Source organism: Arachis ipaensis, chromosome B09, assembly GCF_000816755.2.
Source record: "Arachis ipaensis cultivar K30076 chromosome B09, Araip1.1, whole genome shotgun sequence".
NCBI lineage: Eukaryota > Viridiplantae > Streptophyta > Magnoliopsida > Fabales > Fabaceae > Arachis > Arachis ipaensis.
The window spans coordinates 12,956,001-12,978,551 of record NC_029793.2 but is presented as its reverse complement, the minus strand read 5'-3'; the positions used below and the strand labels follow the sequence as shown (position 1 = coordinate 12,978,551).

General features: G+C 36.0%; 3 protein-coding genes across 3 annotated transcripts; 1 reads left to right on the top strand and 2 right to left on the bottom strand.

Moving 5' to 3' along the window:
- Window positions 505-1,856, top strand: LOC107617189. Its single transcript, XM_016318954.2, has 3 exons — window positions 505-699; window positions 1,076-1,135; window positions 1,652-1,856. Exons 1-3 carry the CDS (start codon window positions 588-590, stop codon window positions 1,825-1,827), a joined length of 348 nt encoding a protein of 115 aa, XP_016174440.1. The 5' UTR covers window positions 505-587; the 3' UTR covers window positions 1,828-1,856.
- Window positions 3,447-6,336, bottom strand: LOC107615059 (adenine phosphoribosyltransferase 5-like). Its single transcript, XM_016317177.2, has 6 exons — window positions 6,317-6,336; window positions 6,112-6,146; window positions 5,246-5,338; window positions 4,769-4,918; window positions 3,913-3,989; window positions 3,447-3,818 (listed from the first exon to the last, which is right to left on the bottom strand). Exons 1-6 carry the CDS (start codon window positions 6,334-6,336, stop codon window positions 3,663-3,665), a joined length of 531 nt encoding a protein of 176 aa, XP_016172663.1. The 3' UTR covers window positions 3,447-3,662.
- On the bottom strand, window positions 5,254-22,549 carry LOC107615060. Its single transcript, XM_016317178.2, has 9 exons — window positions 22,364-22,549; window positions 7,477-7,693; window positions 7,140-7,388; window positions 6,780-6,838; window positions 6,614-6,698; window positions 6,317-6,454; window positions 6,112-6,146; window positions 5,720-5,800; window positions 5,254-5,338 (listed from the first exon to the last, which is right to left on the bottom strand). The coding sequence occupies exons 1-6, from the start codon at window positions 22,547-22,549 to the stop codon at window positions 6,414-6,416; spliced, it is 837 nt and encodes a 278-aa protein (XP_016172664.2). The 3' UTR covers window positions 5,254-5,338; window positions 5,720-5,800; window positions 6,112-6,146; window positions 6,317-6,413.

Below are 22,551 nucleotides of genomic sequence, written 5' to 3'. Positions count from 1 at the left end.
ATACATTAAATTCTTTCAAATTTTAGATAATGAATATTAAAATTAATTATTAGTAAAAAAATTAAAATTTTTCACATGAAAATAATAATTAAAAATTTTTTTTATTTGATTTTGTTTATCTACAAAGACCTTGTTTTTTCTATTTGGATTAATATCTAATTTTATAATTAATTTCATCCACATTAATTACAAATTTGGCTTTTTCCCAATTAATGTTTACTTTAATGTACATAAAAATTAAGAATTATCCTACGTGTACACTAAAATCAACTACCAAAGTCAGTCACCAGTATAAAATACATGTTGAAATATAAATATATATTGAAAATAAATTAAACCACATATGTATTTATACACAAATATATTGATAACTCATTTTAGTGACTGATTTTAGTGTACAAATAACATTTTTAAAAAATTAATTACAAAGTTTTCTCAAATAGTTATTACGGGAGGGGTGGGGGGTTTTGGGTGTGGGTGGGTCATATTTAAGTAACGATGGTCTTTCTTCTCTTGTGTATATAAACTATCCTTCTGTTGAAAATTTTCTCATATTTCTTCATCTAATTTTAGTTCATCTACTAAAAATGGCTTTAAAATATGCAATAGTCATTATAGGACTCTTAGCTTGGGTTGTTCTTGTTCCTTCAAAGATAGTTGCAAGAGATCTTCCTCAGACTTTCTCTAGCTATGGAGCAGGTGATCCCTTTACGCATTGCTTTATGTTATTCTCACAATTTTTTTAATAATTGATTCTATCTACTATACAATGATTGTTAGTTTGTTACATAAACTATTTTATAAAACAATTATACAAATAAAAAATGATTGAAATAAATTTAATATTTTTCTTTCGCAATTAATGACATCTTTTTGCCTCTAAATTCTCTACACATAATTCCCCCTATATCTTACATATTCTGTTGCAATACATAATTTTGCACTTAATTGAAAATAAAGATTAAATAAAAATATAATATTATTATTACATAAAACATAGTTATTTATATAATTGCTCTAAAATATCTGCGTTGAATTATAAAAAATCACCTTCATCATTAATATATTATTACAGGTAGTGGCATTGCCAAGGATATATTAGTTGGAGGCAGCCCTGCTCATGCCCCAAACCAAGGTATATACACCACACTCTTACTTCTTTTCTTTTGCTTTTGTTCTTTATCCCCCCATGATTCAATGCAAAATTATCTTAATTATTTATGAGATTTTAAAAATTAAATTGGTGATCAAATTGGTTCAGTTAAAAAAAAAATTGTATTCTATTATTTTAAATCAATTAACTACTAAAAAATTGGATCAATTCGATTGATTAACCGATTATTGTTGACCGATTTTTATTCTAAACCGAACCGATGTGGTGATTAGTTCTTAATTAATGCAGTTGAATCGGTTGATTTGATTTGGGTCTCGAAACAATGATTATTTAACGCAAGATTAATTTGAGTTGACTAAATATTTTGATATATTGAGTTCAAATTTAAGAGAAAAAGGAGAACAATTGGGTTGAGCTTATTTAATTAATTCTTGATAATAATTCTCAGATATGATGATTTAATTTTAAAAAATTCTAATTAGTTGTTAAATTATTACCTTGTGAAGAACTTTTCAAAGAATTGTTATATATTTGCAGCATATAGGGAAGAAAAATCAGAATCAAATGTTGGATTAGATGGATTGGTTAAACAAGGTAGCGTGGAAGGAAGTCTTATTAGACATTGTTATGTATTTTGTTGCGCCTTGGGAAAGTGTATATGTTGTGATCATCACTTTTTGTCTTCCTTTGATCCATTACCTGCGGGTAACTAAAGAATAATGTGTTGTTAGAAATAATATATGTTTTGCTAAAATAAGATGTAGAGAATAAAACATTAAATACAAAGTCAATCTTCTTTTTTTCGGTGACTTAAAAAAAAAATTATTAAAAAAAGAAAAGGAAAAAAAAAAAAAGAAGAAAAGAGGAAGATTCACTTTGTATTTAATCTTCTTTTACTCATACATGATTGTCCATGTCTCCTGACTCATTTTAGTCTAAAATAAGAAATTAAAAAAGTAACAAATTAAAATACAAAAATGAAATATAAAAAAAAATTGAATAAATCAAATTCGATTGATATATATATTTTTTTTAACGGTGACCAAAATTTCATTAACTAGAAATTAGAAGTCCAACCTTATAAGAGTATAAAAAGAGTAAGGATATCTTAGAACAAGATTCTAAATTGTTTATCTATGTTAAAAAGTAAAAAAGTTGAATTTTACTACATTTTAGATATAAGATATACGTCACTCAAAGACTTTAAAAAAGCGTTCCAACAAATAGATATATTTTGTTCCGTATATGAACATGTTCAACAAGTTAGAACGTTTGAATTTTTTTTTTTTTTTGGTATAAAAAAAAAACAAGACTAAAAATTAAAGTTAAAACGTTTGATAAAATCTTACTTCTACTTAAAAATCATATAATGATCAAAGTAGCAAGATTAGAATTTGGTCACCCTAAAATTGTTATCGGATACACTCTTTTCATTTTGTCAAAGGACTTATATAGATGCTCAAAGTGGTTAAGTATTAATTAGTTGGAATATCAGTATGAGAAATAGATTTTCTTAATTTTGACTTAGATAAAGTAGAAATTATAGATTGAGGAAGTATTTAATTTATAAGTAGTATTTTTATTTTTTCAAAAAAAAGTTATTAGGTATTTAGAGCATAATTTGAATCATGATTGGGTTTCCACCTCACCTCAACTTGATTAAGTTGCATTGGATTAACAATAAAATATGTGATATAAATATTTTTAATTTTGTTCTTAAAAACCATTATAATTGAATAATGACAAGCTAGGTCTCCACAATTTAAATCTTCATGTTATCTCTAATTTTTTATTTATGTAGAAGCAAATTAAAACTACTTTACCTATATATATAAAAGTTAAAAACGATAATGTTGCTTATTTTTTATTTTTTTTAACGTATATAAATTAAAAAAAAATCCTTTTAACTTGTTTGTAAACTTTTCTCATTATTTTTATAGGAATCTTAATGTGCAAGTGGTACACTACAAGGTTTTTATTTATTTGTGGCAGTTTTTTTCTTATTTGTGGAGGTTTATAACTCCCACCAAATAGTTTGTGGGAGTTTCTAAAACCCCCAAAATTTGAGGTGCCACGAGATCTTTTGTGAGAATTTTTAAAAACCTCAACAATCTATTCAGTGGGGGTTTAGTGTGTGTTTAGTGGGGTTTTATATTGAATTTTTGTGGCAGTTCTTGGCCAATGTTTGTGGAGGTTTCAAACCTTCACAAACCTATCAATATAATTTTTAAAAATTAATTTACATTGTTACACTACTGATCATTTATTATTAAAAAGAAATATTTAAACAAGACATTAAAAATATAGAAGAAAATTAAAATAAAAGAAATACTTTAAAACAAAATATAGGACACTACCATCATTTTCCAATCACGCTAATTACAACTACAAATGAATAGTATATTTATACCGGTAGAATCTAACAGCAACTCAAATAAACCTATTCCAAAAATAAAGCTATCCAAATGCTTTGTAACATTAAAGAAAGTCTAAACAGCACAATGAGAAAATAAGTTACTAAGCCATTGAATTAATAACATGCTAGTGGTTAACATGTAAATATATGCAAGGAAAACATCTCTATTCTTGGTGAAAATGAGTCAGAACCAATCTTCATTTCACTAAACATGACTGTTAGATATATTAACAAGGCCAATTGACATACGTACAAAGCTTCACTATAATATTGATGCATCCCCAGCATCTGCCAATCAAGGAAATGGAACTCCTTCAAGATTTTAATATTCAGTTACAAGAGAATATAACTCTGAAAAGAATGACAGAGGCACATTGTAAACCTTTTTCAGGAACGATGACAACAGGTGCTGCTTTGCAGTGGTGGAAGCAGTACTCTCCAACACTTTTCTGTAGCACACTGAACAAAGAAGAAACACACACTTGCATCAGAAATTCAAAACAGTATTGAATAACTGCAGAGGGAATGGAGAGGCAAACCTTTGAATTATACATACTCATTAAAAGGTGTAAAAATTTACTTGCTGCTCCTATATTCATATCTTTTCCCTTGAAAGCACAATGTTATGATTATGAAATTGGCCCAAGCCCAAACTTTAATAGCACCACCACGTTCTACGAAAACAATTTCACACAACCTTATATCATATTTTTCTTTATTATTATTTATTTATTCTTTTATGGTGCAAACCATATGAAAAATTTTTAAGTATTCTAAAAATAATGTTGTTCTAGTAATAATGTAATATTAACTATTAATATAAATTATGTATATATTTATGATTAAGATCTATGACTAAAACCAATGAAACACTAGTATTTTATAGCATATTTGAGACAACATAGATGTAGTGTCATTTTCAAGTGTTTTACTTGACTATTTACTATATTTAATGTTTAAAGTCTTATAACTGCAAGCACATCATTGAATAATAATGTAAACGAAAAGTCTCGAAAAACAAAAGTCTTAAGTCAAAAATGGATAAAACTTATTTTTTTTTTAAAAGACTAAATAAAGCAAATTTGAATTATTTGGATTTTTTTTTGTCTCTCTAACATTATTATAATGTTTACATTGTAACTACATAACAATTAAACTCGCTAATTAATTAAAGAAAAGAGAAAAGAATATTATATATAAAGTGGAAAAAATGATAATATTAGAAGGGTGGAAGTTACTTAAGAGAGTAATTGCTGCAGATAGAGTTCCACCTGTAGCCACCAAATCATCAATAACAATGGCTTTGTCACCATGTTTCACAGCACCAACATGCATCTCCAAATAATCACTTCCATATTCTAGATCATATTTTTCTGAAATTACTTCACCTAAATATGAACCACGAGTTAAGTAGCATCATTAACGAAACAGAATAACACAACTAAAATTTGTAGAGGAGAAGGACGGAATAGCTAAAAGAACAAGCATTATATGACAATTTACGAACTAAAATGATCAAAATCTATTTGGCCAATGTAACTTAAAGCAAAACTAAGCAACATGTTATGTCCTGCTTCTAAATATTGAATGCAAGCATGGTAGTTTTCAAAATCGATATGATAGCTTAAGAACATATTTTCAACCTAGTTTTTTCATGGATGCTTTGGTTTCTGTTTCAGTCAGCTAATCAACAAATATTGACAGAACATATGTACCTGGTAGCTTTCGAGGTTTGCGCAAAGGAACAAACTTTGAACCAATGGCTAATGCTATTGAGGGGCCAAAAAAGAATCCCCTAGCTTCCACTCCTGCATATTAATCAAATAATCTAATCAAATTAGCACATAAGATTGAAGAGGGTCAACATCATTAGCAAAGAACATGGTCTTTTAGGTTATGTTTATTGTTTAGTAGTTAAGACAGGACATACATACAAAGCTTTAATACACTAGCCCAACTCTTAATAAGCTTTGCAAAGATTTGGCATATAATAGCAAGATACATACCAAGTCTAAGTACACTACTACAAGCAAAATAACCACCAATATTTTTTCTACTATCAGCCAACAATTTTACAATCCCATCCAACAATAAAAGAAAGACATAAAGAACATATTTCAGAATAATCAGCTGGAGAGAGAGAAAAAGAGAGAGAGAAGAAGAAGCAGAAAGAAAGAAGAGAGGATGACCTGTAATATAGCATTAGGTTCTTGAGTCCACCAACTAGCACATGCATCAAATAGCAGAGCTACAACTTCTGTTCTCTGAGCCTTTAAAAAAACCAACAAACTAGAATCATGTAGTAACAAGTTATCACTTATCACCATATAATGACATCTGTAGTAATTGTATAGAATTCATGACTCTAATTCTAAAATAAACACTAAGTGCAGCAAGTTCAAGATAGTTTGGTCTCCTAAGATATTCCACGTAGTATTGCAAAATAAAAATTCATAGATTTAAGAAGCATTATTAAAAATAACTAAATAGATAAATATAGTAATAACAAAAGATAAAAGACAAATGGCAATTAACCAAAAAAATTTTGAGGATGAAACCAAATATTCCACTCAAAACAAACCTTTTGGAACAGGGGGTAGCACTAGAACAGGAAGTCTGCATGAAGAAGTGAACAAAAGTATATAAGTAAAGATCATACTGAAGAACAGAAGAAAAATCGAGACAAAAATAAGGAACATAGCTTATCCTTCAAGAGTATGAAGATTTCTCTTTATGTAATGCCACAAGTAGAAAGCAAATATAGCAACTAGTATGATCAAGCTTACTTGTTTCGCATATAAGACATTATTCGAACCCTCGTTTAGAAGGCCATGATCTTCCAAAACAACAGCAACAACATCATAACCTCGAAGAGTCAAGCTCTCATAAGCAGAAATCGTTCCAGAAATGTGAAAATAGCGGACCTAGAAAAATGTGCAAGCCTTTTGCATTAACATATAAATTGAGACATATATTCATTTGAAATTGAAATTGTAACTAAAGTACCAAAATTCTGGAGCACCAAATTCACTTATATAAGTCACATTAAAGTGATCCAGAAGCACCGGGACTCGCAACTCCACCTGCAGTTTCCACCACACACATAGAAGTTATTGAAGACTCTGTGGAGAATTGTTGCTTCTCTCTGGAATTCTTTAGATTCTTTTCCTGAAAACCACAATATTAAGTTTGTTAATTGATCCTGCTAAAATTATTTCATGTTAAACTACTATTCTAATATTATCTTACCTTTGCTTTCTGCATTGTGTTTTTAGCATTAAGCACTTTGATTTCATTACTGCTTTCACCTGAGAAAGAAAGGAAATTTCAGGAATATATTTAACTTTGTTCTGATGTGAACATTTCTTGAATATGTATTTTAACCTGATTTCTGAAAATATATAGATGTAAAAACAAAAAGAAAAAAAAGTGCTCAGCTCCAAAATTTAACTCCAGTTACCAGCTTCTGTCAAATCTGATTTGGAGAGTAAGGAACCAAAATGGAAGATACATAGATAAAATAGTTCAGTAAATTAGTCAGAGAACTTTAACCACATGAATCACTCCACATTTAAACAAATAAAAACTGAAGAAGAAAAGAAAACATACTGAAACAGTGCTTCGATTCAGAAACTTTCAACGTGGCAACTACAGCGACAAGAAGTCCAAGTGCAAAAGCACTCACTTTCTCAACCTCATGCTCAAACGGCAACAGCTTCTGAACGAGGTCTTCTTCTGTCACGGGAGCCGGGAGGAGCTTGGAGGTGCTAATTGCTGAACCAAAGCCGGAATAGCTCCTCATTTGATAATCACGTTCACCACTTCCTCTGCAAGACACAACCACTGAAGGATTTACACCTAGAGACATGCACGACCGAATTTGCCAAAAATTGAAACGAAGGGAGCAACACGCTAGGAGATCGAGGAAGAGGAACGGAGGATTTACCGTTTTTGGCAAGATCAGCGAGCGCGTGAGTGGCGTGCTTGGCGGCGGCTCGATCTGACTCCTTCCATGAGAAAGTGGAGCAGAGGATGGAAACCTGCTCCTGGACCTCGGCAAGGATGGCGTCGCGGGCGTCGCCGGTGACTCTCCCTCTGATCTCAGATGCTACGGCGAGTTTGATGCCTGATGGTGACAATGGCGAAAAAATATACCGCGGCGGCTAGTTGATCTAGGGTTCATTCTCAATCTTCTCCCTTTTCGAAATTTTTTGGACAAGTTTTTGGTTGGAGTTAAATTTGCATTGTTTGGATTTAATCAGAGCAGGTTAAGGATTGGTTATTGGTTTAGAAAATTGGGCTTAAAAAGTTTAAACTAACTTTAATCAACGGAGGTTTTATATTTTGCCATACATAAAATATGTTATGGGAGTTTTTTAAAACTTCCACAAAAAAAACCTCCCATAAACAAGTAGAAATCTTGTAGTGGTATATTATTAAGATAATTATGAAAAATAGCATATTTATACCAATTAAAATATAATAAAAAATCTGCAAAAATATATATTTTGATTTACACAAATGTTTGATAAATATCAATTATTAAATTAGTCATTACATATTTTTATATATTTAAAGCCTGCAAAAGTCTTTATCTAATCAAATTTTTAGAACAAAACCGTTAAATTTTAACACGAGATATTGAAAATTTTTACGAGAACAAATATGAGAATTTAAAATACCATAGAATAATTGAAATAAATTAAAGATCGAAAAAATAAGAAATATTAAAAGTAAATTTCTTTGAACAAATATGACCGCATATATAACTATAAGAATCTCCATGAAAAACTTAATATCACCTTCACCATTTGTTATACATCCACCTACAATATATTTGTCTAGGATTTGGATTCTCTAAATTTTGAATTTTACTTTAGATGATAAAGTATGACTTATTGGTGCACGAAATTGTGATTCACACTTCCGCACAACTAACCAGCAAGTGCACTGGGTCGTCCAAGTAATACTTTACGTGAGTAAGGGTCGATCCCACGGAGATTGTCGGCTTGAAGCAAGCTATGGCTATTTTGTAAATCTTAGGCAGGAGATTAATGATGAGAGTGATTGTATTTATGAAAAATAAATAACATGAAATAAAGAGTACTTGTGATTCAGTAATGGAGAACATGTTGAGGTTTTGGAGATGCTTTGTCTTCTGAATCTCTGCTTTCTTACTGTCTTCTTCTTCACGCACGCAAGGCTCCTTCCATGGCAAGCTGTATGTTGGTGGATCACCGTTGTCAATGGCTACCATCCATCCTCTCAGTGAAAATGGTCCAAATGCGCTGTCACCGCACGACTAATCATCTGTCGGTTCTCACTCATGCTGGAATAGGATCCATTGATCCTTTTGCGTCTGTCACTACACCCAGCAATTGCGAGTTTGAAGCTTGTCACAGTCATCCCTTCTCAGATCCTACTCGGAATACCACAGACAAGGTTTAGACTTTTCGGATCTCAAGAATGGCTGCCAATAATTCTAGCCTATACCACGAAGACTCTGATCTGAATCAGGAGGCTAAGAGATAAGCACTCAGTCTAAGGTAGAACGGAAGTAGTTGTTAGGCACGCGTTCATAAGTTGAGAATAGTGATGAGTGTCACGGATCATCACATTCATCAAGTTGAAGTGCGAGTGAATATCTTAGAATAGAAACAAGCGTGATTGAATGGAAAACAGTAGTAATTGCATTAATTCATCAAACACAACAAAGCTCCTCACCCCCAACCATGGGGTTTAGAGACTCATGCCGTAGAAGATACAAGTTCGAATATAAATTGTCATGAGGTGAAAATACAATAGTAAAATGTCCTATTTATAATGAACTAGTGACCTAGGGTTTACAGAAATGAGTAAATGATGCAGAAATCCACTTCCGGGGCCCACTTGGTGTGTGCTTGGACTGAGCATTGAAGCTTTTACATGTAGAGACTTTTCTTGGAGTTAAACGCCAGCTTTTGTGCCAGTTTGGGCGTTTAACTCTAGCTTTTATGCCAGTTCTGGCATTTAATGCCAGAATAGGGTAGAAAGTTGGCGTTTAAACGCCAGTTTGCGTCATCAAAACTCGGACAAAGTATGGACTATTATATATTGCTAGAAAGCCCAAGATGTATACTTTCCAACGCAATTGAGAGCACGCCAATTGGGCTTCTGTAACTCGATAAAATTCGTTTCGAGTGCAGGAGGGTCAGAATCCAACAGCATCTGTAGTCCTTTTTCAGCCTCTGAATAAGATTTTTGCTCAGGTCCCTCAATTTCAGCAAAAAAATACCTGAAATCCCAGAAAAACACACAAACTCATAGTGAAGTCCAAGAATGTGATTTTTGAATAAAAACTAGTAAAAACATAATAAAAACTAACTAAAATATACTAAAAACATACTAAAAACAATGCCAAAAAGCGTATAAATTATCCGCCCATCACAACACCAAACTTAAATTGTTGCTTGTCCCCAAGCAACTGAAAACAAAATAGGATAAAAAGAAGAGAATATACTATAAATCCCATAATATCAATGAAGCTTCGTTCAAATTAGATGAGCGGGGCTAGTAGCTTTTTGCTTCTGAATAGTTTTGGCATCTCGCATTTTCCTTTGAAGTTTAGAATGATTGGCATCTATAGAAACTCAGAATTTAGATAGTGTTATTGATTCTCCTAGTACAGTATGTTGATTCTTGAACATAGTTACTTTATGAGTCTTGGCCGTGACCCTAAGCACTTTGTTTTCTAGTATTACCACCGGATACATAAATGCGTAGACACATAACTGGGTGAACCTTTTCAGATTATGACTTAGCTAAAAGTCCCCAATTAGAGGTGTCCAGAGTTCTTAAGCACACTCCTTTTGCTTTGGATCACGACTTTAACCACTCAGTCTCAAGCTTTTCACTTGGACCTTCATGCCACAAGCACATAGTTAGGGACAACTTAATTTAGCCGCTTAGGTCAGGATTTTATTCCCCTTGGCCCTCCTATCCATTAATGCTCAAAGCCTTGGATCCTTTTTATTTTACCCTTGCCTTTTGGTTTAAAGGGCTATTGGCTTTTTCTGCTTGCTTTTTCTTTCTCTTTTTTTCTTCTCTTTTTTTTTTCAAGCTTTCTCTATTCACTGCTTTTTCTTGCTTCAAGAATCATTTTTATGATTTTTCAGATCATCAATAGCATTTTTCCTCTTCCATCATTCTTTCAAGAGCCAACAATTTTAACATTCATAAACAACAAATTCAAAAATATGCACTGTTCAAGCATTCATTCAAAAGACAAGAAATATTGCCACCACATCAAAGTAATTAGACTAATTTCAAGATATAATTTGAAATTCATGTACTTCTTGTTCTTTTGTGATTAAAAATATTTGTCATTTTAGAAAGGTGATAGATTCATAGGACATTCATAGCTTTAAGGCATAAACTTTAAATTTTATTAATCATGGAATAAAAATAAGACTAAAAAATAAATATAAGAGCAGACCAATAATAATAGAAGACAGAAAATAAAAAAAAAAAACAGAAAAATAAATGACTCTTAAAATAGATTCCTAATAATAAATGTTATCACAGAGTTAGGACTCAACAACCTTGATTTTGAGAAGTGGATGCTCCTTCAATCTGTGGGGTGTCTAGTCCCTCAAGGGAGAGCTTCTGGTGCTTCAACTCTTGTAGCTCACGCCCTTGCTTCTCCTGTTCCTTAAGCAGCTTGCAGAGCATGTAGTTTTGATTCTGCTGTTCTTCCTTAAGTTGATCTATAGCTTCTTGCATCTTGGTGACAGATGCTTCTAGGCGGGTCCAGTAGTCAATTTTAGGGATTTCTGGGAGGAACTCCTTCGCCCTCCTTTTGATAGAGTTATCTTGCACTTATTGTCTTTCCATTGACTTCTTGGTGATTGGGTATTCGATTGGGATGAATTCATCTACTCCCATCCTTACCTCAGCATCTTTACATAGCAGAGAAATTAAGCTTGGGTAAGCCAGTTTGGCTTCAGTGGAGTTCTTGTTTGCAATTGTGTAAATCTCACAAGAAATCAGATGATGAATCTCCACTTCGTTTCCCAGCATAATACAATGAATCATTACTGCTCTTTTGACAGTGACCTCAGAGCGGTTGCTAGTGGGCAGTATAGAACGCCCAATGAAGTCCAACCAGCCTCTTGCGACTGGTTTGAGATCTCATCTCTTGAGTTGATTGGGGACACCTTTTGAGTTGGTTATCCACTTAGTTCCAAGGAGGCATATGTCCTCTAGAACTTGGTTCAACCCCTTATCTACTCTCACCATTCTCCTATTAAAGGATTTTGGATCATCTTGTAGTTGAGGCAGTTTGAAGACCTCTCTTATTTTATCCAGGTGGAAGTAAATAATCCTCCCTCTGACCATAGTTCGGAAGGTATGAAAGGAGGTTCCAGTTATTCTCTGCTTATCTGTCAGCCACAGATTTGAGTAGAATTCCTGAACCATGTTTCTTCTAACCTTTGTCTTAGGATTAGCTAGAATTTCCCATCCTCCGTTTCGAATTTGCTCTTGGATCTTCGGGTATTCATCTTCTTTCAGATCGAATTTAACTTCCGGGATCACTAACCTCAGACCCATTATTTTGTGGTAATGGTCTGCATGTTCTTTGGTTAAGAACCTCTCTTGATTCCAAAGACTCTTTGGAGTATTCTCATTCTTGCCTCTTGAATTGGTTTGTTTTCCCTTAGAGGCCATGATCTTAATGAGTCTTAGCTCGGTGATCACGGAAAAACACACCAAACTTAGAGGTTTGCTTGCCCTCAAGCAAAAGAAAGGAAAGGAGAGAGATAGGAGGTGAGGCAAATTCGAATGGTGGAGAGGTGGGGATGGCCGAATGTGTATACATAAGTGGAGGGGAGGGATTTCGAAAATTTGAAAAAGATATGACATAAAGATATGATTGGTAAAAAAAATAGAATCATGATATGCTGAGTTGGAAAAGATTTGGAAAGAAATTGAGAAAATATTTGAGTTTTTGAAGAAGATTTGGGAAGGATTTGAAAGAAAATTGAAAAGGGGTTTAGAAAATTCTTGAATTTTTGAAAATTGAAGGTGAATGAAGAAAATTTGTAACATGTTTATGCAGAAAATTATGAATCAAAACATGAAAGTCTAAAAAATTTTGAAGTCGAAAACAAAATCCTCTCCCCCTACCTTTCTGGCGTTAAACGCCCAGAATGGTATCCATTTTGGCGTTTAATGCCCATATATTGGCCATTGTGGGCGTTTAACGCCCAGCCAGGTACCCTGGCTGGCGTTAAACGCCAGAAATCTTTTGTTACTGGGCATTTTTCTGAACGCCCAGGATGCTACAATTCTGGCGTTAAACGCCCAGAATGGTATCCATTCTAGCGTTTAACGCCCAAAATGGTATCTTTACTGGCGTTAAACGCCCAGAATGGGGGCGTTTAACGCCCAAAATGCCCCTTACTGGCGTTTTCTTGCCAGTGAGCTCCTTTTCTCTGCTTTTTTTGCGCTGAATCCTTCTCTAACTCTGTAAATTCCTACAATCTAATGATTAATCTTGAAGACAATTTATATCAAACTTCTATAAGTATTAATTAAAAAGCAATTAACTTGCTAATGGCTGGGTTGCCTCCCAGCAAGTGCTTCTTTATTATCTTTAGCTGGACCTTGACTGAGCTTTATTCTAGTCTCAGTTTTGAGCATTCTTGCTCAAAATTGCTTTCAAGATAATGTTTGATTCTCTGTCCATTAACAATGAACTTTTTGTCAGAGTCAATATCCTGAAGCTCAACATATCCATATGGTGACACACTTGTAATCACATATGGTCCCCTCCACCGGGATTTCAATTTCCCGGGGAATAGTTTGAGCCTAGAGTTAAACAGTAGAACCTTCTGTCCTGGTTCAAAGACTCTAGATGACAGTTTCTTGTCATGCCACCTTTTTGCTTTCTCCTTATAAATCTTTGCATTTTCAAAAGCATTGAGTCTGAATTCCTCTAGCTCATTCAGCTGGAGCAATCTTTTCTCGCTAGCTAACTTGGCATCCAGGTTTAGGAATCTGGTTGCCGAGTAGGCTTTATGTTCCAGTTCCATGGGCAGATGACAGGCCTTGCCATAAACAAGCTGGTATGGAGAGGTTCATATAGGAGTCTTGAATGCTGTTCTGTATGCCCACAGAGCATCATCCAAGCTTTTTGCCCAATCCTTTCTACGGGCAATTACAGTCCGTTCCAGGATTTTTTTTAGTTCTCTATTAGAGACTTCAGCCTGCCCATTTGTCTGTGGATGATATGGAGTTGCTACTTTGTGGCTAATTCCATATCGGACCATAGCAGAGTAAAGCTGTTTATTGCAGAAATGAGTGCCCCCGTCACTGATTAGTACTCTGGGAACACCAAATCTGCTGAAGATATATTTCTGGAGGAACTTCAGCACTGTCTTAGTATTATTAGTGGGTGTGACAATTGCTTCTACCCATTTAGATACGTAGTCTACTGCCACCAGAATGTAAGTGTTTGAGTATGATGGTGGGAAAGGACTCATGAAGTCAATACCCCATACATCAAATAACTCAATCTCTAAGATCCCTTGTTGAGGCATGGCATAACCATGAGGTAAGTTACCAGCTCTCTGGCAACTGTCACAATTACGCACAAACTCTCGGGCATCTCTATGGAGAGTAGGCCAGTAGAACCCACATTGGAGGACCTTAGTGGCTGTTCGCTCACCTCCGAAATGTCCTCCATATTATGATCCATGGCAATGCCATAGGATCTTCTGTGCCTCTTCTCTGGGCACGCATCTGTGGATCATTCCGTCTGCACATCTCTTAAAGAGATATGGTTCATCCTAGGGGTGGAAAACGGGCCTAAACCCGCCGGGCCGGCCCGCGTAACCCGCCAAAAAAGGCGGGCCGGGCTGGAAAATTGGGACCGCCAAATAGCAAAAGCCCGCTTAACCCGCACCGCTTAAACCGCTGGTTTTGGCGGGCTTTGGCGGGGCGGGTAAGTAGTATTTTGCATCAGAAATTAGTTTTTTTGTTTGCTGCCTGCTGTACTCCTTTGGTATGAACCTCACAGCTTTATAATTTGCAATGTCTGCAAACCATGGTGCTTCCTGAATGGCGAAGAGTTGCTCATCCGGAAAGGTCTCAGATATCTCAGTAGGAGGGAGGGACGCCCCTGCTACTGGTTCTATCCGGGACAGGTGATTAGCTACCTGGTTCTCTGTCCCTTTTCTGTCTCTTATTTCTATATCAAACTCTTGCAGAAGCAACACCCATCTTATGAGCCTGGGCTTTGAATCCTGCTTTGTGAGTAGGTATTTAAGAGCAGCATGGTCAGTATACACAATCACTTTTGAACCTACTAAATAGGATCTAAACTTGTCAATGGCATAAACCATTGCAAGCAACTCTTTTTCTGTGGTTGTGTAATTTTTTTGCACATCATTTAAAACACGGCTAGAATAGTAAATGACGTGCAGAAGCTTGTCATGCCTCTGTCCCAATACTGCACCAATAGCATGGTCACTGGCATCACACATTAATTCGAATGGTAATGTCCAGTTTGGTGCAGAAATGACAGGTGCTGTGACCAACTTAGCCTTCAGAGTCTCAAAGGCCTGCAAACACCCTGTGTTAAAGACAAATGGTGTGTTAGTAGCTAGCAGATTGCTCAGAGATTTTCCGATTTTCAAAAAATCCTTTATAAACCTCCTGTAGAATCCTGCATGCCCCAGAAAGCTTCTGATTGCCTTAACATTGGCAAGTGGTGGTAGTTTTTCAATTACCTCTACCTTAGCTTGATCCACCTCTATTCCCTTGTTCGAAATTTTGTGCCCAAGGACAATTCCTTCAGTCACCATAAAGTGACATTTCTCCCAGTTTAAAACTAGGTTAGTCTCTTAGCACCTTTTCAGAACAAGTGCTAGATGGTCAAGACAGGAACTGAATGAGTCTCCAAATACTGAGAAGTCATCCATGAAGACTTCCAGAAATTTCTCTACCATGTCAGAGAAAATAGATAGCATGCACCTATGAAAGGTTGCAGGTGTATTACTGACAAACCCCAATTTGACGGTTTGTTTTGTATTGATTTTTGGGGATTTTATCACCTTTTACCCATATTTATTCAAGAAATAGCATGGTTTTGTATATTCTCCTTTAATTGTGCTTGAATGTGAAAACATGCTTTTTAGGACTCAAAATAGCTAAATTTAATTCACCTTGATTCTATTAGATGCCTTGATATGTTTGTTAAGTGATTTAAGGTTTAGGAGGCAAAGATTGGATCAAGGGAATGAAGAAAGAGAGCATGAAAAGTTGGAGAACTCATGAAGAAATGGAAGAACCGGAAAGCTGTCAAGCCGACCTCTTCGCACTTAATCGGCCATAACTTGAGCTACAGAGGTCCAAATGATGCGGTTCCAGTTGGGTTGGAAAGCTAACATCCGGGGCTTCGAAACGATATAAGATTTGCTATGGTTGAACCGCGCATAGTACGCGCACGCGCCGTTGCTGCCACCTGGTTCACTTAAAACAAAACGTGGCCAGCGATTTTAGAAGCCTTGTGGGCCCAATCCAACTCATTTCTGATGCTATTTAAGCCAAGGATTAAAGGGGAATCAACATACTTTTCATACTTTTCATACTTTTCATACTTTTCATACTTTACTTACTTTTGACCATTAGTTTAGTTTTAGCTTAGCTTAGTAGTGAGAGTTAGTTTCTAGAGAGAGAAGCTCTCACTTCTCTTTAGAATTAGGATTAGGTTTAGTTCAATAACCTTAGATCTAGATTTTAATTCATGCTTTCATCTCCTTCTACCTTTCAATTCTTTACACAGACCAAATGGCATCCTCCTGTAGGCAAATACTCCAGATGGACATGTGAATGCTGTTTTCTCTTGGTCTTGAGGATCTACTACAATTTGGTTGTAACCTGAATAGCCATCCAAAAAGCAGTAGTATTCGTGACCTGCTAGTCTCTCTAGCATTTGGTCTATGAATGGTAAAGGAAAATGATCCTTTCTGGTGGCTGTATTGAGCCTTCTATAGTCAATACACATATGCCACCCTGTAACTGTTCTTGTAGGAACCAGTTCATTCTTTTCATTATGAACCATTGTCATCCCTCCCTTCTTGGGGACAACGTGGACAGGGCTCATCCAGGGGCTATCAGAAATATGATATATAATCCCAGCCTCTAGTAACTTAGTGACCTCTTTCTGCACCACCTCCTTCATGGCTGGATTTAGCTGCCTTTGTGGTTGAACCACTGGCTTAGCATCATCCTCCAATAGGATCTTGTGCATGCATCTTGCTGGGCTAATGCCCTTAAGATCACTTATGGACCACCCAAGAGCTGTCTTGTGTGTCCCCAGTACTTGAATTAGTGCTTTCTCTTCCTGTGGATTTAAAGCAGAGCTTATGACCATCGGAAAAGTGTCACCTTCTCCCAGAAATGCATATTTCAGGGATGGTGGTAGTGGTTTGAGCTCGGGTTTATGAGGATTATCCTCTTCCTAAGGAGTTTTCAGAGGTTCTTCCGTTTTCTCTGGTTCCTCCAGATCAGGATGAACATCCTTAAAGATGTCCTCTAGCTCTGATTCGAGACTTTCAGTCATATTGATCTCTTCTACCAAAGAGTCAATAATATCAGCGCTCATGCAGTCATTTGATGTGTCTGGGTGTTGCATAGCTTTGACAGCATTTAAGTTGAACTCATCCTCATTGACTCTCAGGGTCACTTCCCCTTTTTGTACATCAATAAGAGTTCGTCCAGTTGGTAGGAAAGGTCTTCCTAGAATGAGAGTTGCACTCTTGTGTTCCTCCATTTCCAGCACTACAAAGTCAGTGGGAAAGGCAAATGGCCCAACCTTGACAATCATGTCCTCAATTATGCCTGATGGATATTTAATGGAGCCATCAATAAGTTGAAGACATATCCGGGTTAGTTTGACTTCTTCAGTCAAGCCAAGCTTTCTGATAGTGGATGCAGGTATTAGGTTGATACTTGCTCCAAGGTCACATAGAGCTGTCTTGGCACAAGCACCCTCTAACGTGCATGGTATCATAAAGCTTCCTGGATCTTTAAGCTTCTCTGGTAAGCTTTTCAGAATGACTGCACTGCATTCTTCAGTGAGAAAAACTTTTTCAGTTTCTCTCCAATCCTTCTTATGACTTAAGATCTCTTTCATGAACTTAGCATAAGAGGGTATTTGCTCAAGTGCCTCTTCAAACGGGATCTTTATTTCAAGAGTCCTGAGATAGTCTGCAAAGCGGGCAAATTGTTTATCCTGTTTCGCTTGGCGGAGTTTCTGAGGATAAGGCATCTTGGCTTTATATTCTTCAACCTTAGTTGCTGCAGGTTTATTCCCTACAGATGTGGTTGGAGAAGCCTTCTTAGAGGGGTTACTATCAGCACTTGCAGGTGTCTGATCCCTAATTGGCGTTTGAACGCCAGAATTGGGCAAGGAATGGGCGTTTAACGCCAAGTTTTCTCCCTTTTCTGGCGTTTGAACGCCAGAAGTGGGCATCCACTGGGTGTTTGACGCCAATCTTTCACCCTTTTCTGGTGTTTGAATGCCAGAATTATTCTTCTCTGGGCTCTTGCTGTCCTCAGAGGAAATTTGGGCAGTGGTTTGGTCATCCTCTGTCAGTTGTTCCTTTCTTGACTTTCTGCTACTTTGAGCTAAATTATTCAATGTCTTCCCGCTCCTTAGTTGAACAGCTTGACATTCTTTTGTTATCTGTTTAGATAGCCGCTGTCTTGTCTGATTCAATTGTGCTTCCACATTCTTGTTAGCATTTTTAGTATCTTGGAGCATCTCTTTAAATTCTACTAATTGTTTTGTCATAAGGAGCAATTGCTGATTAAGTTCAATAATCTGTTCTTGAGGATTAGGATCAGTAGTTACTGCCATAGCCTCTTCTTTTATGGAGGACTCACTGCTTGAGTACAGATGTTGATTTCTAGCAACCGTATCTATGAGTTCTTGATCCTCTTCAATCGTCTTTCTCATGTGTATAGATCTACCAGCTGAGTAGTCTAGGGACATTTGAGCTTTTTCTGTAAGCCCATAGTAGAAGATGTCTAACTGTACCCACTCTGAAAACATTTCAGAGGGGCATTTCCTTAGCATCCCTCTGTACCTCTCCCAGGCATTATAAAGGGATTCATGATCCTCTTGTTTAAAGCCTTGGATGTCCAGCCTTAGCTGTGTCATCCTTTTTGTAGGGTAAAATTGATTCAGGAATTTGTCTGATAACTATTTTTATGTTTTTATGCTTGCTGTGGGTTGGTTATTTAACCATCTCTTAGCTTGATCTTTTACAGCAAATGGAAACAGTAATAGTCTATAGACATTCTGATCCACTTCTTTATCACGTACTGCGTCAGCAATTTGTAAGAACTGTGCCAGAAACTCAGTAGGTTCTTCCTATGGAAGACCAGAATACTGGCAATTTTGCTGCACCATGATAATGAGCTGAGGATTTAGCTCAAAACTGCTTGCTTTGATGGGAGGTATACAGATGCTACTCCCGTATGCAGCTGTAATGGGGTTAGCATATGACCCCAGAGTCCTTCTGGACTGTTCATTTCCACTTATGTCCATGATGGAGAAAAGGGAATTGAAATGAATTGCAAATAAATTATATTTTTATTTTTTTTTATTTTATTTAATTAAAAGCAACCGAATAATTGAAAAGGATATGATTTTAAAATTTTAAAGATTAAAACTTTCTTAACAAGAAAACACCAAACTTAAAATTTTTCAATCAAAATAGTAAAATAGGATAAGAATTTCGAAAATTATGTCTAAAAGGAAAAAGATTTTGAGAAAAATTTGAATTTTGAAATTTAAAACTAGGATAAGATAAAAAAAATTTTAAAAAATAAAAATCTGAATTTTTAAAGGGATTTTTTGAAAATTCAATTAAAAAAAGAAAAGATATTTTTGAATTTAATGAGGAAAGAGAAAAATAATAAAATGACACCAAACTTAGAATTTTTAGATCAAAGCAAAGAAAACAAGCAAAAAAAACTTTGAATGTCAAGATGAACACCAAGAACACTTTGAAGGTTAAGATGAACACCAAGAGCAATTTTTGAAAATTTTTAAGGAAATAAGGACACAAAGGACACTAAACTTAAAAAGTTTTATACTTTGGACACTAATAATTCGAAAATGCACAAGAAAAATAAGGAAAGACACAAAACAAGAAAAAGTAAAGATCAAATAAAGAAAATAATTAAGAACAACTTGAAGATCAAGAAATAACTAAGAACATGTAAAATCGAAAAATTGAAGGAAAATAAAAGCATGCAATTGACACCAAACTTAAAATATAAAACTAAACTCAAATAAGAAGACTCAAATTTAGTGACTCTAAACCAAAAAAAATAAATTATTCCTAATCTAAGCAACAAAATAAACCGTCAGTTGTCCAAACTCGAACAATTCCCGGCAACGGCGCCAAAAACTTGGTGCACGAAATTGTGATTCACACTTCCGCATAACTAACCAGCAAGTGCACTGGGTCGTCCAAGTAATACCTTACGTGAGTAAGGGTCGATCCCACGGAGATTGTCGGCTTGAAGCAAGTTATGGCTATTTTGTAAATCTTAGTCAGGAGATTAATGATGAGAGTGATTGTATTTATGAAAAATAAACAACATGAAATAAAGAGTACTTGTGATTCAGTAATGGAGAACAGGTCGAGGTTTTGGAGATGCTTTATCTTCTGAATCTCTGCTTTCTTACTGTCTTCTTCTTCACGCACGCAAGGCTCCTTCCATGGCAAGCTGTATGTTAGTTGATCACCGTTGTCAATGGCTACCATCCATCCTCTCAGTGAAAATGGTCCAAATGCGCTGTCACCGCACGACTAATCATCTTTCGGTTCTCACTCATGCTGGAATAGGATCCATTGATCCTTTTGCATCTGTCACTACACCCAGCAATTGCGAGTTTGAAGCTCATCACAGTCATCCCTCCCAGATCCTACTCGGAATACCACAGACAAGGTTTAGACTTTCCGGATCTCAAGAATGGCTGCCAATAATTCTAGCTGGTGCACGAAATTGTGATCTCCAGTCTCGAACAAATCTTGGTAATGGCTCCAAAGCTTGGTGCTCTGATCTTAATTCATGATTGTCACAACTTCGATACAACTAACCGATCTGGCGTTGAACGCCAGTTTACGTCATCAATTCTTGGCCAAAGTATGGACTATTATATATTGCTGGAAAGCCCTGGATGTCTACTTTCCAACGCAATTGGAAGCGCGCCATTTCGAGTTATATAGCTCCAGAAAATCCACTTTGAGTGCAGGGAGGTCAGAATCCAACAGCATCAGCAGTCCTTTTTCAACCTCTGAATCTGATTTCTGCTCAAGTCCCTCAATTTCAGCCAGAAAATACCTGAAATCACAGAAAAATACACAAACTCATAGTAAAGTCTAGAAATGTGAATTTAACACAAAATCTATTAAAAACATCCCTAAAAGTAACTAGATCCTACTAAAAACATACTAAAAACAATGTCAAAAAGCGTATAAATTATCCGCTCATCACTAGCCTATACCACGAAGACTCTGATCTGAATCAGGAGTCTAAGAGATAAGCACTTAGTCTAAGGTAGAACGGAGGTGGTTGTCAGGCACACATTCATAGGTTGAGAATAGTGATGAGTGTCACGGATCATCACATTCATCAAGTTGAAGTGCGAGTGAATATCTTAGAATAGAAACAAGCGTGATTGAATGGAAAACAGTAGTAATTGCATTAATTCATCAAACACAACAAAGCTCCTCACCCCCAACCATGGGGTTTAGAGACTCATGCCGTAGAAGATACAAGTTCGAATGTAAATTGTCATGAGGTGAAAATACAATAGTAAAAGGTCCTATTTATAATGAACTAGTGACCTAGGGTTTACAGAAATGAGTAAATGATGCAGAAATCCACTTCCGGGGCCCACTTGGTGTGTGCTTGGGCTGAGCATTGAAGCTTTTACATGTAGAGACTTTTTTTGGAGTTAAACGCCAGCTTTTGTGCCAGTTTGGGCGTTTAACTCCAGCTTTTATGCCAGTTCTGGCGTTTAACGCCAGAATAGGGTAGAAAGTTAGCGTTTAAACGCCAGTTTGCGTCATCAAAACTTGGGCAAAGTATGGACTATTATATATTGCTGGAAAGCTCAAGATGTCTACTTTCTAACGCAATTGAGAGCGCGCCAATTGGGCTTCTGTAACTCGAGAAAATCCATTTCGAGTGCAGGAGGGTCAGAATCCAACAGCATCTACAATCCTTTTTCAGCCTCTGAATAAGATTTTTGCTCAGGTCCCTCAATTTCAGCCAAAAAATACCTGAAATTCCAAAAAAACACACAAACTCATAGTGAAGTCCAGAAATGTGATTTTTGAATAAAAACTAGTAAAAACATAATAAAAACTAACTAAAATATACTAAAAACATACTAAAAACAATGCCAAAAAGCGTATAAATTATCCGCTCATCACTTATCACCATTTATCTCATTTTATCCTCTAAAACATGGTTCTAAAAACCGGATCGAATCGGTCGGTCGAACCGATTCAATTGAGGACCGGTAATAAAAATGGTCCGGTCCTCTATGTAAAATTGCTGGAGGAAAAACCGTTTGAAACCGGCAAACCGGCCGGTTGGACCAAACCGGTAACCACCCGATTCGCATTAAACGGCACCGTTTTATTGATTTGTTTTTAAAAAAAAAAGAAAGTAGGCATGTCGCGAACTAACCCCCCCGGCATCCTTTCTTCCCCAATCATTCGTCACTGGAGAAGTCCGAAGCAAAGGGAAAAGTGGAAAACCCTAGCCCTTCGTTGCTGCCGCCGTTCCCAGGTCCTAAGCGCCGCCTCCGTCCCCAGATCCTCAGCACCGCCGCCTTCTTCTTCTTCCTCGTGTCCAGAACCCAGTAGCTCGGCACATCGTCTTTGTAACACCCTCGCTATCCGAATGTCACACTTCCGGCTGCGCCACTTTGATAGCTTGGGCATTA